This window comes from Pan paniscus, chromosome 3 (genome assembly GCF_029289425.2).
Source record: "Pan paniscus chromosome 3, NHGRI_mPanPan1-v2.0_pri, whole genome shotgun sequence".
Lineage (NCBI taxonomy): Eukaryota > Metazoa > Chordata > Mammalia > Primates > Hominidae > Pan > Pan paniscus.
The window spans coordinates 77,776,267-77,795,806 of NC_073252.2; the positions used below are offsets into that span (position 1 = coordinate 77,776,267).

The window sequence follows — 19,540 nt, forward strand, 5'->3', positions numbered from 1 at the left end:
ATTTGGTTTCAGGAAAATTGGCTACCAGGTATCTCACCACCTAAGTGGGAGGGAGGTTGGCAAAATCAAGTCAGGGCTTAGAAATTGGGATACTGGGCAGATTTCTAAGATATCTATTAAGTTTAATTACTGTGCTAGACATTGGAGATTAAACGATGAGTAAGACACCTACCTTCCAGATAGAACACACCATCTTTTGAATGAAATCAGCAGGTAGACAAGATAAAAATACAATGCAATCTGAAGTGCTAGAAAAGGCTAGGCACAGAGTTAAGGAACAGATCTGTGGGAGCCTCTGAAGCCTTTAGAGAAAATATGACGTTTGAATAGATTCTTGAAGGATGAATAAGAGTGCGCGTGCCAGGGAAGAAGAACTTTCCCAGCAGAGAGAAAAACGCAAAGCTTAGGAATTAAGGACTAGAAGATAGGAACTCAGAATCAGTTAAAAGCCCAGTTGTGCAAATTGATCAATGAGACCACAGGCAGAATATTAACACAGAGCCTTACTGCTGACTCCTGCATCATTGGGCTTTAACTTAGAATTTTCCTGCCTAAAATGCATGTTTGTCCCACAGACTCAGAGAGGAGTGAGTCTAGAGATATGAGTCAAGTGGTTCCAGCATTTAGGAAAAAAGAAATGCAGACAGACTGATGACCAGCTAGGTACTGACTCCCACTGAATTAGACAGTACTAGGGCCCAAAGGTGCTTATTAGAAGTGATTCAGCTACATGAGGAACAGTTGCTATTGACTTCACTGCATTTTTTTTCAGCTAAAATAATTATTGGATTATATCTACAACAGGGAACAATGAATGTCTACTCAAGTAACTCGTACATTTGAGTGGCTTCCCGGTGTTCAGTAAATGTCCGTTCAATTAGGTTCCCGAGGATATACATGGTAACACTATCTCCAACACTAAATGAAAAATCCATCCCCAGTATCGCAGGATAAAAACATCAGACTTCATAGGCCTCCGAAGTCAAGCAGCCCGAAGGATTCAACGTCCTCCTTGAGGAATCTCAGTCTTCAAGACTCCAGCCACCTAAGTGACCACTCGTTCACTTCTGCCCACGCAGTCACCACGCCGGTCCGCGTCCACTTGTGGTCTCGATATCGGCCCCTCCCACCCTAGCCAAGGAGACCTTGGTCCGAGAAACAAAGAGAGCCTCACAGCTCCGGATGGCACCGATCTTTCAGCGATGGGGAACAAAGGGGAAGGGGAGAAGCGTCCTCGATTTTTGAGGGTGCCCTTTCTGAGGAATCTGCAGGCGGCCCGGGGTGGAGCGGAATCCCCATATGCCCCTTCTGGCCCCTGTGCAATACAACGCGCCCCAGGCCAAGGTCCTAGGTGCAGGGGCCGCCGCAGAGCCTGAGCCCGCAGGGCTGGGATGCGGGTCGTCAGGGATGCGGGTCGTCAGGGATGCGGGCTGGGGAGGGGAGGGTGTGAGCAGCGGGTGCCCCCAGTCCCCGCCAGGGCGCAAGCGCAGGCGCGCAGGGTGCGGTCGCGGAGGGGCGGGCACAGTCGGGCGGGGAGCTCGGCGGCGGCGGGCGCGGGAAGATGGCGGCAGCGGCGGCGGCGGCTGCAGAACAGGTCTGTGAGTACCGCTGCGGCCGCGGGCTGGAGGAGCGGGGGAGGCCGCGTCCTGCCGGCTGGGCCCGCGGGAGCCCTGGCCGGGGGTGCGGGGGGCGCGGGCCGCAGGGTCTGGGTTCGGCGGGGCCGATCGGGGCGGGGCGGGGCGGGAGAAGCTGTGCCCCGCCGAGGATGCTGGCACAAGCTGGGGACCAGGAGCCAGGGGCGGCCTCGGCCTCGGCCCGGCCTGGCTGATCCTCGGAGGGGGTGAGGAGGGGTCTCCTTCCGGAGAGCCTGGGAGGCGGTCGAGCCAGCCTGGAAGCCTGCGCTGGGACGTGCCAGGGACGTACCCCGTTCAGCCGCCAGCAGAGATTTGGATAAAAATAACCGCAGCCCCAGCGAGAAGGCTCCTCTTACAAGAAACGGGTCAGCTGTTGCCCCGGTGTCAGCTTGCCATCTTTTTTTTTTGTTTCTGCCATCTCCAATATGCAGACATCCCAGATTTCCCCTCACGCTTTGGTTTTTGAAGATTTAGTCACCAGTCTAAAACAATCTCCGTTCACTTTTAAAAATGATTTATCCAAGATTTCCTGACCTGCATTGTAAACTTGTAACTTAGAATGGTTTAAAAGGCTCCTCATCCCCCCAAAATCTAGTTATACGTATGCATACATGTACATGCATATGTGTGTGTGTTAATATATACATACACGTAATCGCTAGGGTGATTTATTATAATACAAATAATTTTCAGTAACTTTCCCCCTTACCTAACTTACTTTTCCTTTGAACAATTATAGTAGTTTCTCTTTAAAAAGTCTCATTCTAAAACATTGTTGAAAAAAATGAGTCAAGTTTTGACCTTTGGAACGATTTTCTTAGATAATTAACTTTTTAGAGACCTATTAGATATATGTCACTGGAGGGCTCATTCTGAAGATAAAAGACGTAAAATCTCTCTTCAAGGAGCTTAAAGTCATACAGCCAAATACATGCAGAAAAAATCAGCTAAAGACAATAAGGCAGGCTGCAGATTTGTAACAGTAAAATAAAACATAGAGGAATGAGTGAAACTGAAAGGAGACAAAACTTCTTGGAGTTGGGATTTAAATTGTGCCTTGGCTTTCCTCATTTCCCGCCTAAGTTATCAGCTTCTGTTTCAGATGATTGTTTTTCCATCTGGTTCTATTTTTGCTTTACACATAAGTGGGGCAGTCTGATCCGTTACTCAGTCTCCACTTCAAATTTACGCATTACGTCTCCAGCCCTGAACTTAACTGAATTTTCCATAGGCACCTCAAACTCAAAAATGTTCAAAACTGGACTCTGTCGTACTTACTATTAAAAAGGCTACAACCATCCATTCACTTGTTTAACCTAGCCAGAAACTTAGGACCAAGGCCATTTTAAGGGAGCTGAGAAGGACCTGCACTTGGTTTAATGTTCTGCTGTCCTGGGCTTGAGATTTAAACAGTGAGCCCCACATTTTCTTTTCCCCCTGGGCCCCACAAATTATATAGCCAGTCCTATTTGGGAGTCATCTTCGACCCCTTTGTGCCACACTCATATCCAAACAATCACGAGATCCTGACAGTTCTACCTCTTAACACCTTTCCCCAGACTTCAGCTTCAAAGTCAAACCTCAGTCAGTACCTCATTGGGACTCTTAGAGAAACCTGCTGTTGATATCTTCACCTCTAGGCTCTTCAGTTCCAGTTCATCTCTTTTTGGAGTGATTTTACTACAATGCAAATCTGATTGTATAGGAAACCTATTTTAACTCTTCAGTAGTTCCCCTTTGCCTTCAGGATACAGTCCATTGTTCTTGTCGTGGTATTTATGTTGCTTACTGGCCCCTGAGCACATCTCTCATTGTATTTCTTGCTTCATCCCTACACCTATCCTTCTCACCATCCACATAAAGTGACCAAAATTAGTTCTCCCAGAGATGGTTGCCTCTCAAAGTCTCCATGCTTCTTCCTCTGCCTAGAGTGACCTTCTCAGCTCTTTGCCTGGTTAACTCCTGTCCATCCTTCAAGAGTTAACTCAACCTTCAGCTTTTCTTAGAAACTTTCCCTGATGCCCTTGCCTGCTAGGTGAAGATGCATTCCTCTTCTGTACCCTTTCTGTATTGTATGCATTGCTCCACTAAAGCACTTGTCATGCTTTGTGAACTGTTAGTCACCTTGTCTGTCTACCTGACTGGCCTGTAATTAAGCTCCTTGAGGGTGGACACTATGTTCATCCTGGTAGCTTGGAGCACCTGGCTTATAGTAACTATTCAATAAATGTTAAATGCATCAAGATGAAGACAGTAATGTGCATGGTTTGGCAGAGAAGAGTAAAGACTACGTCTCAGGAGGGATGAATTTTGTCCTTTCTCTCTTTTATGTGGACCTATATTCAAACTTTGGCTAACACTTTTAAGTTGCCCATCTGTTAGGGCTGTCAGAAGCCTGAGGTTCTTTTTTGGAACCTGACTACAAATTCTGTTAAGTCTTCTCTTAAAGTATCTACTTAATCTCTCCTTTTTCATCCCACTTTAGTTTAGGTCCTCTTAACCTCAATCCTCCATTACTACAACATCCCCAGCAGCTTACTTACTGGTACTCCTCTTTCTTCTCTCTCCTACAAATGCCCACACCTTTAACACTCTGAATTTGTGCTCAAAAACCTCCAGTGACTCCCAATTAAATAGGACATAAAGACTAGAATTTGTACCCTGCTGTCCGAGAACCTTCACAACCTGGCCCTACTTTTCCAACTTCCTCTTCCCTGCCTTGCCATATCTGACCCATCTACTTCTCCCCATTTCCCTAACAACTCCAGGTCATCCTGTCTCTCCTCCCTTTGAACTCTGCAGTGTGTATTGCCTAGACTATTGATTTTGGCACCTGAACATACAGAGTGCTTTATTGCATTGTTAAATATTTTATGTTAACATGTACACAAATCATATCTGTTAATACATAGAGGATAAGGACCCTTTCCTATAGTTCTTTTGTATTCCTATCTATGGAATTAGTGTTTAAGCATAAAGTGCTTAATACATGCGTATTCAACAACTGAATTTTCTCAGAGCTTTAAGAAATAAGTAGGACAGTATCCATTTCTGCCCATTTCTTTTGTGCTCTTGATATTCAAGATTATTACCCAAAACGTCATTCAACCATAGTCTAGGTCAGAGGTTCTCAAATCATTTTGGTCTCAGGTTCTCTTTACACTCTTAAAAAATGGAGGATTCCAAAGAGCTTTGGTTTATGTGGGTTATATTCATTGATATTTACTATAGGAGAAGTTAAAATGGAGAAATTTTTCAAGTACAGGGCTATACAAGCATACATTCTGTTGAGTGATGATGCCATCACGTTGGTCATGTAGCCTTTACATTCATGGGCCTAGGAGAGTAAAAACAGCAAACAGTATCTCAGTGTTATTTCAAAAATACAGTCCCCCAAAGGGTTTGTGGAACCCTCCCAGGACTCCCCACCCTGCATTTGAAAACTGCTGATCTAGGGTAATGTGAGCTCTAGTCAGTGAAATTATAAGTAACAAACTGTGTCAGCCTTTCCGGTCTTATTTTCATATAAATGAAAATATATACCGTTGTCCCTCAATATCTATGGGGGATTGGTCTCAGGACCCCCAAAGGATAGCCAAATCCATTGATGCTCAAGTCCCTTATATAAAGTGGTGCAGTTTTTGCATGTAACCTCTGCACATCCTCCTGTATACTTTAAATCCATCTGCAGATTACTTACAACACTGAACACAATGTAAACACTATGTAAACAGTTGTTATACTGTATTGTTTAGGGAATAATGACAAGGAAAAAGTCGTACATGTTCTGTACAAATGCAACCATTCACTTTTTTTTTTTTTTTTTTTTTTTGAGACGGAGTCTCGCTCTGTCACCCAGGCTGGAGTGCAGTGGCGCGATCTTGGCTCACTGCAACCTCCGCCCCTCCAGGTTTAAGCAATTCTCTGCCTCAGCCTCCGGAGTAGCTGGGATTACAGGTGCGTGCCACCATGCCCAGCTAATTTTCTTGTGTTTTTAGTAGAGACAGGGTTTCACCATCTTGGCCAGGCTGGTCTTGAACTCCTGACCTCGTGATCCACCCGCCTCAGCCTCCCAAAGTGCTGGGATTACAGGCTTGAGCCACCGTGCCTGGCCTCAAATATTTTTGATCCACAGTGGTTAAATCCATGGATATGGATCCCACGGATATGGAGGGCCAGTTGTATACGTAAAAAAATTAATAAATTATTAATAAAAGCAGTTACTCACTATAGGATACGTATGACAACTCTGCTCAGAAACAAGCTGTATACTTTGACAGTGGGACTGTTGAAAGCAGAGAGGAAAAATATCAGATAGTGACCTTGAAGTTTCTTCTGTACTTTCCTTCTAAGCACAGTTATGCCCTTATTTGGAACTGCAACTCAATGTGACTTGCAGTTTATTCATGGAAAATGTGTCAGTAACCAATTCAGCTTGCTATAGCTATGAATTTGCACCTAATAGATAAATGCACCAAAACGAGAGGGTATAGCTGTTCCATTATGTTGTATTTCATTTTTAGCAAAGTTCCAATGGTCCTGTAAAGAAGTCCATGCGTGAGAAGGCTGTTGAGAGAAGGAATGTCAATAAAGAGCACAACAGTAACTTTAAAGCTGGATACATTCCGATTGATGAAGATCGTCTTCACAAAACAGGGTTGAGAGGAAGAAAGGGCAATTTAGCCATCTGTGTGATTATCCTCTTGTTTATCCTGGCTGTCATCAATTTAATAGTGAGTATATTGTAAGAATACTCATTTTAATTGCCATGGGGAATTTTTTATCTGCTTTATAGTGAAATCATAGACTTTATTTTCTCCTTTTCTATACATGTCTTGTCTCTTACTGAATTTTAATGAATACTTTATTAAAAAAACTAGTGTGCTAATATTTTCATATATTAATTTCATTTACAAAAAAATGTGCATGGGTTTATCCCTTTAATGGACTTAATTTTTAGCAAGGATAGAATTATGAGGCTCCCACCTAGCTCAATCGGTAGAGCATGAGACTTTTAATAAGGATAGGATCAACTCAATAGAAGAGAACTTTGCCAAGATGATTTTATTGCTTTCACATCTCCTTAAAAATATAATCCTTTCTGTTTTCATTTAACTTTTCCTACATTTAATGTTGCCTCCTCAGCTGGATTTTAAAATTTTAAACCCTTTGATGGCAGTAAAAGGTTATATTTTATATTTCTAAGTCCCCGTTGTCAAAGGATGCAAGAATCTGGTAGGCTGATTCACACTAAAGTACTGAGGACCTGATAGGATGCCTTTTCCAAAGATATTTGCTTTTTTAATGAAGAAATCCTTTTAATCTGAAGTTGTGACTGTCTGGGGTTAAATCTGAAACTCTGGCATGTGCATGTACAGATATTTTCAGAAGGAATGATTATTAGTATACTCAAGACTGATCATGAACATAGTCTGCAGCAGTTTTCAAGTGATTCTTTTTGTGTTATTTTCTACTTCTAATGCATGCAAGGCAGTCTTTTTGTATTTATGTATGTCCAAAGCACTTCTGTCTAATTCTTCACTCAAATCAGAAAGACCTCTTCCTATATATTTCATATTAGATATATAAATTTTTACTAGGAGCACAAATCTGAATGGATTTTATTTTATAAATGTATTTTATCGGAGACTTCTGATCAAGATGGCAGCATAAAGACATTTTTATCTTCTTCTCTAAAAAGCTCGTTCCAAAGTAACAATGTCACGAAACAGAAATATCTTTGAAGAAAGTCGGAAGCAACTGAAATCCTAAATCATAATAAATGAAGACACAAAGTAGGAGGAACAATGGCACATAACTTATCAGAGAGGAGAATCTGCTTGTTGGGGAGGGGATGTTGGTGGAAGTACCTTGTAGAACCCTAAAAAGCCTTGGGAATTAGAAGTTCCAGTACCTTGAAAAGCAGAAGTGAGGCAAGAACTGAAAACAGAGAAGTCATTTGAAAATCTGTATAAGAAGCAGTGAGATCCCTAGGCCTCCTCTCCCTTCCAGCCAGCAGTTAGACAGCTACCCCTCCTAATGTCATACAAAACTAGTGTGTCTCTGGACACACTGGACCAGAGAGGATTCTATCTGCCTGAGGATACTGGAGGGTAGGGGTTGGGTTTCCATACTGAAACAGGAAAGTCTGGGTCCTGAGACTCCCTTTCCCACGCTCTCTTTTCCTCATTCTCCACCTCCAGCTCCCTGGCAGCCAGGCAAGAGACAGAAGAGCCTTCTCTGGGATTCCTGATGCATATAGAAAAAAGATCTGAAGATACTGTCATTTGGCAAGTCCCGGTGAAAAAGCCATGTAATTTCCCTCTTGTGACACCTGTCAGTCACAAGCCCTACCCCTCAAATAATTTTCTATGAATTCATCACTAAGTATGAATACTGAGCCAGGGATCAATAGACTTTTGAGGAAAGTGCCAAGAATTGAAAAATGATAGAGATGAAAACTCCTAAACCATGGAAAAAATAGAAACTCATGGAATAGAGAAAATGCCACAAAAACTACCAAAAAAAAAAAAAGCCCTAAATTCAGTATTTTCAGAGAAATAAGAATATACTGCATCAATGAAACAAGAATAACATGCCATTTAAAAGGCGCAAGCCAGGCACAGTGGCTCATGCCTGATAAAGTGAGACCCTGTCTCTACCAAAAAAAAAAAAAAATTAAAAGGAACAATTAAGAACTCATAGATATGCGCGCGCGCACACACACAGACACACACACACACACACACACACAGATGAATGGGTGGGTGGGTAGATGGACATAGGTAGGTAGGTAGGTAGGTAGATAGATAGACAGAAGATATTAGAAGATAAAAAAACTCTTCCAGAAATTTCAACAAAATTAATCAACTCAGGAGCTCTAACATGCTGTTAATAGGAGTTTCAGAAAGAGCACAGAAAACACTGTGGGGGGAAATGATCAAATACATAAATCAAGAAAATTTCCTAGAACAGATTGAAAACTACCATACTGGGTCCAGCGTAATGCATAAAAAGACACAACAAGGCCATTATTATGAAATTTAAGAAAACCAGTAATAAAAGATCCTAATATCTTCCAGAGGGGGCAAAAAAGCAGGTTATGTATAAAGAATACAAAATCAGAATGGAATAGGAGCTCCCAAAAGCAGCATTGGGACCTGGAAGGCAATAAAGCAATGGCTTTCAAAATTCAGAAAGAAAATAATTTTCCATCTAGAATTGTATACTTAGCCAGTCCAGCAATCAAATATGAAACATTATAAAGACGTATTTTTGCCATGCACACTTTCCAAAAAATTTTACTTCTCATACATTGCTTAGAAGCCACTGGAGGATGTGCTCTACCAAAAGAAAGATGAGGATACAGGAAACTGGGTGTCTATCAGAAGAGAAAGACAAAAGGAAGTTCAGCATGAACGTAAGGGAAAGTTTATGATTACAGCTGTGCAGGGGGCCCATACAGACCAGTCCAGCCCACGCAGACCAAACCAGAAAGATACAGGTTCCAGAAAGATTTCCCGAGAGAGAAAAATAGAACTAATATATTATCTGAGAGGCTCAGACCTACAGAAAATTGTATTGAGAGATTTTACAGAAATAGTGGAGGATTTGAGATTAATTAGATTTTTAAAGAAACTAAGGAAAATGAAGTATTAAACTCTGAGAGACAAGGTACAGGAAAGAAACTGCCATTATAGGACATATTTGGTTTGGTAATGAACAATATTTATATGGTTGTAATACTGAAAATAATGACCTTGGATTTAATTAAAACTTGAGATTGGAGCTGGAAAAGAAAAGAGATATAAATGAGCTAAATTTATCATCTGCTAAAATAGAAAATTAATAATAAAACCTAAATTATGATAAATGAAGAAATAACATATTTAGAAGAAATATTTGTTAGATATTTTAGAAATATATGTTTAGAAGAAATACGTATATTTAGAAATAAGGAGATAAATTCTAGATGAAATAGCTAAATTTGTTGAAAGTGATTGTTCCTGGGAATGAGATGTGGAGAGGGTAGAAAAAATAAGAAACTATTCCTTTTAAATTATAGACCTTTAGCACATTTTGACTTTTAGCTATTTGCATGTAATACCTTAATAAAAATAAAATTCGTTTTGTTTATAAGTGGGAAATTAATTGATATATTTACCTCACTGATAAAACATTTTAGGAGGTCTTTAACATTTTGGTGATAATATTTTCTATTTGTTTTCCAATTACATTAAATGTATGCAGCCTACCAACAGTGGACTTGTGTTCTTTTTCAGATAACACTTGTTATTTGGGCCGTGATTCGCATTGGACCAAATGGCTGTGATAGTATGGAGTTTCATGAAAGTGGCCTGCTTCGATTTAAGCAAGTATCTGACATGGGAGTGATCCATCCTCTTTATAAAAGCACAGTAGGAGGAAGGCGAAATGAAAATTTGGTCATCACTGGCAACAACCAGCCTGTAAGTTGCCACATTAACTGAAAGAAATGCGAACAGGAGAGGGGCATTAGAGAAAAATACTTTGCAAAAACCTAGTTGATTATTGGAAAGAGATATTTTCCCTTAGAAAAATTAGTATATTTATAATATATCTATAAATGTATGAATATAGTGAATACAGTTTAAAACATCCATAAATATTAATATTTAATAATACTATTGCTTTTATCATCTGTTAAAATTAGATGATTTCTTAATATTTGAGATTTTGTTCAATGGTAGCATTTTCTATGACAGATGTAATTTGTATGAGAATACATAGGGTACTCTTTTCTCCTCCATATGAGGAAGCCATTAAGAAAGCACTTTCCCAGGTGAGAATACTCTGTAGTTTTGGGGGCTCTTGAAGAGAATATGCCAATCTAGTCAGTGGCATCCCATGCCAAGAGTTGAAAACATAGTTTTCAACTGAATAAAACCCCAAGGAGGTATTCTTACCACCACCCCTGTCTATCTTAGGCCTTGGGCCATGTTCCTCCATGACTCATGCATTTTTGCAGAGCTAATGAGCAAATAAATGTATAAACCTTCATTCTAAAGAACTCTTCTTCCAAGTGGATGGAGGGAGAACAGACAGAGTTAAAAGTATTTGAATTTAGTCTGTTATTGGGGTTTTTAAATTTCTGTAATTTTTGTAATTTTTAAAATATATTGTTCAGGAATTTTGTTTGCAGTCTTCTTTGAAAATATATTCACAATAAACTGTTTTTTTTTGAAGATTGTTTTTCAGCAAGGGACAACAAAGCTCAGTGTAGAAAACAACAAAACTTCTATTACAAGTGACATCGGCATGCAGTTTTTTGACCCGAGGACTCAAAATATCTTATTCAGCACAGACTATGAAACTCATGAGTTTCATTTGCCAAGTGGAGTGAAAAGTTTGAATGTTCAAAAGGCATCTACTGAAAGGGTATGATTTATTGGCTTTGTTTTACTAATGGGAGAGAGTTATTCTCTAGAGTTATAAAGTGGGAAGAGAGTTATACTGTTTTAAAGTAGTATAAAAGAATATATTCCAGAACACCGGAAAGGATTAATTCTAGATTTGTAATTAACTAGCTTGTGTGATCATTATCAAGTCATCTTTATCTCAATTTCCACATCTCTAAAACATTAATAGAAACATTTGACTTTCATATCTCATGACTGAAACTTCTATTTCTCTATCTCTGATAACAATTCTCACATTAATTTAGAAACTCTTTTTAGTACTTGTTTTTTAAATTTTCAGATTACCAGCAATGCTACCAGTGATTTAAATATAAAAGTTGATGGGCGTGCTATTGTGCGTGGAAATGAAGGTGTATTCATTATGGGCAAAACCATTGAATTTCACATGGGTGGTAATATGGAGTTAAAGGCGGTGAGTATTCTTTTAAGAGCTTAAGAGAATTATTAGGTTCTTGGGTACATAAATCCATATGTGGAATAGTATACAATTATTGAAAATGATATAATTGTCTATTTTTTGACATGGAAAGATGTTCAAAGTGGGTTGTGAAGTAAAAGAAAGTTACAAAACAATTTGTGAAATTCATTATTTTTATTTTTCAGAACATATGTATGTTTATAAAAACCTAGCAGGGTGTGCCAGAATGTCAACAGTGTTTAGCTGTGGATAGCAAGATAACAGATTATTTGTTTTATTTTTATTTCTACTAGCCTGTATTTTCTGTTTCTTTCTCTCTTTTTTTTTTTTTATATAATGATCACTTGTTGTTTTTTTTTTGAGACGGAGTCTCGCTCTTTCGCCCAGGCTGGACTGCAGTGGCGCTGTCTTGGCTCACTGCAAGCTCCGCCTCCTGGGTTCACGCCATTCTCCTGCCTCAGCCTCCCGAGTAGCTGGGACTACAGGCGCCCGCTACCACGCCCGGCTAATTTTTTTTTTTTGTATTTTTAGTAGAGACGGGGTTTCACCGTGTTCACTTGTATTGTTTTAGAAGGCAAAAAAAAAAACCAAAACCTTCTAAAAGAGAATTCTGGAAGATCAAAGTAAATATTCATGCCTTGGAGTTGTTGTTTTTAATTAAAGATTTTTCACATCCCTCCCTGAGTTTCATATCCAGTGATGTGAAAAAAAACAATTAGTAAATTTATAAAATTATTTTATTTAGATATTTTTATTAAAAATGTATTTTTAATCTATTATTAATTGTAAAGGAAAGAGGTTTTTGTCTTTATCGTGGCTGTTGAAAGTGAATTTTCTTTGTGCTTAACAGATTAAATCTGAACTTTAACAGGTATGGTATTTCATGTGCCATAAGTCCAAAAACTTTGTAATGTCTCACAATTCTGGTCAAAGTATACTTATTCAAAATGCCTTTGGGTACCTGCAATATGCTATTTAATTAAAGCGAATTAAATTTGTCTTACCAAGTATTACATGACAAAAGTGAACTTAAACGTAGGGACTTATCATTCTTTCTTATTAAAAAAAATTTCAATTTCATAGTTCCTGGGAAAAATACTTTTTAAAAGTAGTTGTTTTACTTTTATAAGCAGTTTTTCCCCCAGAACACATAATCCCATCTCTAAATAATAAAGATGGACATAAAATGTAATTCTTGCCAGAAACTCAGTTGCCTACAGAGTTAATTTGTATGTATATTGTGGTGTAAGAAGCCATTCTTCTAAGAACACTGTTGAAGAATAGCCACAGTACAACTGCTGTTCTCAGCAGTAGAAAGTCACAGAAGCAAGAGATTTGTTTAGAGACCATTAGCAACTTACCAAACCTTTTATTTTTTTCTACCTGCCACTTCTTGTCCCATTCTACCTTGTAGTTAATATGACAAATATTTAAATACTTTGAAATATACATATACACATATCAGTTTCTCTACTGTTAAAGGAAAATAACCTAGTATTAAAAAGATAATTAGCTTTATAACTTCGTTAATATCAGTGGTTAGTTCTAAAGTGTATAAGCCAATCATTAGAAATAATTTTATCAATTAAACTGCTTTTTTGAAAAAGCTGTTTAAGAAGCAATTTAGGCCGGGCGCGATGACTTACGCCTGTAATCTCAGCACTTTAGGAAGCCAAGGCGGGTGGATCACAAGGTCAGGAATTCGAGACCAGCCTGGCCAACATGGCGAAACCCCGTCTCTACTAAAAATACAAAAATTACCTGGGCGTGGTGGTGGGCGCCTGTAATCCCAGCTACCCGGGAGGCTGAGGCAGGAGAATCGCTTGAAACCAGGTGGCAGAGATTGCAGTGAACCCAGATCGCGCCACTGCACTCCAGCCTGGGAGACAGAGCAAAACTCCCTCTCAAAAAAAAAAAACAAACAAACAAACAAACAAAAAAAACCAACAACAAAAAACAATTTAAAGAAAGTAAAATTAAATGACCACAAGATGGCAGCATTGGAACAAATTGGAAAACTAGTCACTTAAGAATTACTGTCTATTCCATATACTACCACTGCATAATCAGTTAACCATCTCCATTATTTATAACCAGTTTTCTCTCTTTGCTTTAAATACCCTCTGTAAGCCGATGCCTCCCAAATTTGGAATTGTGCTTTAACCTCTCCTCTGAACTAAGAGTCACATATCTAGCTGCCTACTTAACATTATCCATTTTGATATCTGATAGGCATCTCACATTTAACAATTGGAAAGTTAGATTCTCCATCCCCACAAGCATGCATTTCTTTCAGTATTCTTGTACCATTAAATGACACCCATCAGTCCATAGCAAAGCCTTCTGGCTCTACCTTCAGAAGATACAGAGTCTTGCTGTTTCTCACCACCTCGGCCATCACCACTCTGGTGTAAACTGCCATCATTCCCTGCCTGGATGGTTGGAACAGCCTCCTGGCTGATCTTCTTACTTCCAAGTATTCACTCCCATAGTCTGTTTTCTACCCAACAGCCAGAGTGGCCATTTTAAAAAGATCAAGTCATTTCTGTATTCAGAATCCTCCAAATGCTTCCCGTATAATTTGGAATAAAATCTAAAGTCTATTCCCTGCCTACATGTCTGATCCTCAGTTATTTCTTTGACTCATCTCCTACTGGTTGTTCCTTCACCCTCCGTGCTTCTTCCACACTGGCCTCATAGCTGTCCCTGGAATCCAGGCACATCTTCACCTCGGGGCCTTTGCAGACACTGTTACCTCTGCTTGGAGTACCCTTCCCCAGTTACCTAGACAGCTTCCTCCCTCACTTCCTCTAGTTTCTGTTGGAATGTGACCTTATCAAACCACAGGTGGTCCTTCCTGAGCACCCTGTGTAAAACTCAGTCCCCATCTGCTCACTCTCTACTTATCCTGCTTTATTTCTCCTCATAGCATTTATCCCACCTGATGTCTTATGTGTTTTACTGTTCATTTTTTTTATTGTCTCCCCCTACCCCATTAAAACATCAACTCAATAAGAACTTGGGCTTTGCCTGTTTTACTTACTGCTGTATTCCCCAGCACCTAGAATAGTGTCTGGCATACAGCAGGCACTCAGTAATTATTTGTTGAGTGAATGAAAAGAAGAAAGGAGGAAAGGGAGAAAGCAAGAGAGTCCTAAGAGTCCCTAAAAAGAAGGATTTTAAGGAACTACAATAAGAGAATGTTTCTGGAACAGTGGGTGTGAAGAAACTCCAGACTAGAGTGCCTGGTCTTCAAATTATATGGTTTGAATCTTCATTTGCAGTGTTGCAAAAACATTGGAAATTAAAATTAATTCCCTCTAGGAGGAAAAGTCTTTTTTTTTTTTTTTTTTTGAGACAGTGTCTCGCTCAGTCACCCAGGCTGGAGTGCAGTGGTGTGATCTCTGCTCACTGCAAGCTCCGCCTCCCGGGTTCACGCCATTCTCCTTCCTCAGCCTCCCAAGTAGCTGGGACTACAGGTGCCCACCACCACGTCCCGCTTAATTTTTGTATTTTTAGTAGAGACGAGGTTTCACCGTGTTAGCCAGGATGGTCTCGATCTCCTGAACTTGTGATCCGCCCACCTCGGCCTCCCAAAGTGCTGGGATTACAGGCATGAGCCACCGCGCTTGGCCAGGAAAAGTCTTTTTGTACTCATGATCACAAACTTACCAATCAGTACCTTTGTTATAGTTCTCTTAGGACTTACAAATGAAAATGATCTGAAACTTTATCAACATCAATTGTATCATGCACTTAGGAATTCTGATGTAATTTTAACTAACAATAGAGAAATTATGTTGCAGATTTATTTACATATGTTATGGATATATGAAGTGAAGAAGTCACTCGTTGAATCCTGATATTTTGTTTTTTATTGTTGCTGTTGTTGTTTTGTTTGTGACTTTACTCTTTCTTACTGCTTGCTTTTCTCATTGATATTTCGGGAAGTTTTGTTTACTGACTTTGTTTTGTACCCACTCATGGAGGTAAATAAATCATATTACTATTCTCCTAATAGGAAAACAGTATCATCCTAAATGGATCTGTGATGGTCAGCACCACCCGCCTACCCAGTTCCTCCAGTGGAGACCAGTTGGGTAGTGGTGACTGGGTACGCTACAAGCTCTGCATGTGTGCTGATGGGACGCTCTTCAAGGTGCAAGTAACCAGCCAGAACATGGGCTGCCAAATCTCAGACAACCCCTGTGGAAACACTCATTAAAAGAACCCCAGAGGTCACCAACATGTTTATATCTTGACTTGACTTTTTTATGCATGCAAATCATTGTTTTTACAGAGTTTGTGATAACTCATAATTATTTTAATGGCAGAGCACTGCTGTATCTGTTTTATGGTCTACATAGTTAAAATCTTCTCAGAGAGCCTAAATTCTAATACATTTTATTAATTTATACTAATCTTCATATTTACTGTTCCCTAAAATAATTATGAGAAGCAAATAAAATCAAAAGTCATGTTTAAAGACGTGTTTTTAAAATTCCACTATCCCTTTTCTAAAGGTTAAAGGTCTGAAGCAGCTGTTTAGATTCACTGTAAGTAAACTTTGGTAACTCTAATGGGAATAGACCCACTTAAGATATTTAAAAAGGTATGGCATCAGTGTTTCATGCTCTGCCTTTTAGCTTCTAAAAGGAAAGATGCAGATTTCTAGTGCATTAAGCCTGAGCCGTATTCTCACATGCAAGTGAAGTCATTAAAGAACTTTACATATGTGAGATAGAAACAATGGTTCCTTAGTTTTGCACTGGGAAGAAAATATTTTGTAAAAGAATGTTTATTTGAAATAATGATAACTATCAATTGTTCACAATGTGGTGGAAATTAAAACACCATCTCAGCTTTAACTTTTAAATAATAATGATAACTATCTTTATTGAGCATCTTCTACATCCTAGGCATTGTCCTAGGCATTGCATGTTTATATCCCCAATTCTCACCACAACCCTGCAAGTAGGTGGTATTGGATCCAAGTTTTACCCATTAAGAAACTGAAGATCAGAGAAGTTAAGAAACTTGCTCAACATCACATAGTAAGTAGCAGAGTTGGGATTGGAATTCAGGCATGATTCAAACCTGGATGTACTTGATTCCAAATGCCATGTTGTTTTCACTCTCTGCACTGACTTTTTAATTATTTAAAACTCTAGAAAGATGAACGAAGGTTAATTTAAACTTACCTAAGAAGATGAGAATCAAACAAAACAGATATGCTTACTCTAGTTAAAAAGAAAATAAATCTCATGTCAGACCCAGAAAGGACCAATCACTGTCCGATTGTAAGCTATGTTGGGCCAATTCCAAAATATTATACGATGGAGAGGTCAAATTTACCTACTTCTGAGTTACCTCAGTTTCCCAACAATGGACCTTGGCACACTGGAGTAACAATACATAACAGAGTTGCCAAGATATTTATACCCTCAGCACTCGGGGCAACACAGTGGAAAGTAGGGAGGCCATAGACCCAAACAAGTTCTTTGGGCCAGGCATGGCCTAGTAAGTACACCATGCCTCGAAAATAAGTCCAGAAGCACTGGACTAAAGAGTGCTAATGCAGGAAATAATACACATAATTTTTAGGTAAGGATAATAATTTATCTCTGCTCCTAATATTACTATCCCATTGTAATTATTTATAACCCTCAAGCCGGTTGATTTTTAATATATTTGATTGGAAAAGAACTCTCTGGTATTATTAAGACTCACACAGAATCAGGGACAGGGCCCCCAAAGGAGTTTGCTGTAAAATAGGCAGTAGAGTTGTGGCATGGGCCCAACCCTGCATTCAAGTGTAACAGCATTCTGTCAGGGTCACTTTGAATTGTGCACATAAGAAAACCAATACAAAAAACAATTTGTATTCAATATTGTCACATTTCTCTCTGGTAGAAAAATCAAATACCTTAGAGATTATGAAGTCATTAAATTATACTGAAATTGGATTGACTTACTACCTAACACTGAGCGCTGTTTTTAAATGAAAAGAATGAGATTTATAACCACTTGAGTGTTATTGCAGTGATATTTGAACTCATTTGAATATATTCAATATCATTTAATGTCTGAATTATATTCAGAAAAAAATGCCGAAATTTTTATTCAGATGGTCCATAAATTAAATTGCATATTCATTACTTGTCTGCTCTATTTAGATTTATTTTAAAAGTTTATTTAAGTAAATATTTTTATAAAAACCAGAAAACACTGTATTACAAAATATTATTTATTAAATGTAGTTCAGGAAATAATCTATTTTTACTCTTTTTTGGGAAATACTTGTGTTTTTGATACATCTCCATGAAGTGCTTTTGAGATGAGAGGCTATTTTGATGTTTTTATACAACTGAAGGTTAACAGCCATAGCATTTTATGATACTTTACAGGTAGTCCTGGCTTTTTCCCTGAAACATAAGCTTGGAAAATCTATTAGAAAGCAGAACAGGGCAAACTCTCCATTTTACTTATGGCTTTTCTAATTTTTAATTAATTAATTTATTTTTTTGAGACAGAGTCTTGCTCTGTCGCCAGGCTGGAGTGCAGTGGCACAATCTCGGCTCTCGGCTCACTGCAACCTCTGCCTCCCAGGTTCAAGCGATTCTCCTGCCTCAGCCTCCCGAGTACCTGGGACTACAAGCATGTGCCACAATTCCCGGCTAATTTTTGTATTTTTAGTAGAGACGGGGTTTCACCATGTTGGCCAGGATGGTCTCAATCTCTTGACCTCGTGATCTGCCTGCCTTGGCCTCCCAAAGTGCTGGGATTACAGGTGTGAGCCACCACGCCTGGCCGGCTTATTTTTATCCACAGTAAATCTTCAGCAACTCATTGTCTCCACCAGATAGTATTTTTCTGTAAATGAAATGCTGACTTCGCCTCTTCCTGCTGTATGCTCATCCCTGCAGTGAGCACAGATATGACAAGCAGTAGCCGTGGGGGAGGTGGGTGACAAAGATAGGACCCCGGGAGGGGGCGCAGGTACATGCTAGTTTCAATTACCACAGTATTCTAGAGACGGGTTGCAATGACAAGGGGGGCAAATGAAATCAATGCAAGATTTCTTAATAATGGGCAGACAGAAAAATGTAAAACCACACAAAACAGGGACTGCTGATAATATTTTAAAATATACTTATTTGTCTTCTTTTTGCATTGTGAAAAAAACAAAATAAATTTTGTGTGATTAATTTTGATGATGAAAGGTGGAAGCTCTACCTAGATTTGAATGAGTGTTTTTTTAAGGGAATGAGAATGTCATGGTGCTAAACCTGACAAATAAGAGATCATTGAAATGCTGAAAATTTTAACAGTCTTCTTAAAAGTATTGAGGGGGCAAAAATTACCAATTATGGTATACAAAAATAAGCCTATAAATGTGTTTCACATTGCTAACTTGAGTTTCAGTTGATTCAGTTTGTAATAACTAGTAATGAGCTTCTGTTTACAATAAAAATTCTGTAAATTGTTTGCTGTTATTTTTTTAAGGGTTATATATTAACTGTTTTCTACTTAGTCATGCAAACGTGATGAATTTAAATATGGCTTGAGAATAGGACGCTGTCAGTATTTATGTAATCTCTCTGGACTCCTAGAACTCAAAGTTAGAAGGTTGTACATTCCAAGTTTTGAATGCCCTCCTCTCTGTGCATTGCAGAAGGCCTCTCTCCAGTGGTGCTTCCCTGGTGTCCTAGGGGAAAGTGCACACTGTCACCATGGCAGGAGGCCAAAGCCAGAGATGAAAGGGTGAGGGCTGGCCACTGGGCAGCCTTGATGGCAGGTTGGGTGGAGCCTCAAAGGTTCAGGTCTTAAATCCCTACCTGGCTTGATCCAGATATCCACCCATTTGAAAACCACTTAGGATACGAAGGTATGTCTTAGAGGCGATATTACTTTCCAGGTCTTGTCCTTACCCGAAATAGCCTCTGTTGCTTTTTTCCTTCAGTTTTGCCACCCTTTCTTTTATGTGTAAATGAACTCTTCATTTCCTTTCTATAATACTTTGTTTTTTT

General features: G+C 39.2%; 1 protein-coding gene across 1 annotated transcript; it reads left to right on the plus strand.

Annotated features, from left to right (window-relative positions):
• The first annotated feature begins 1,485 nt into the window (after nt 1–1,485).
• Nucleotides 1,486–18,996, plus strand: SGCB (sarcoglycan beta). Its single transcript, XM_034958838.3, has 6 exons — nt 1,486–1,594; nt 6,158–6,367; nt 9,917–10,102; nt 10,860–11,051; nt 11,373–11,504; nt 15,532–18,996. The coding sequence occupies exons 1-6, from the start codon at nt 1,562–1,564 to the stop codon at nt 15,733–15,735; spliced, it is 957 nt and encodes a 318-aa protein (XP_034814729.1). The 5' UTR covers nt 1,486–1,561; the 3' UTR covers nt 15,736–18,996.
• Nucleotides 18,997–19,540: the final 544 nt, after the last annotated feature.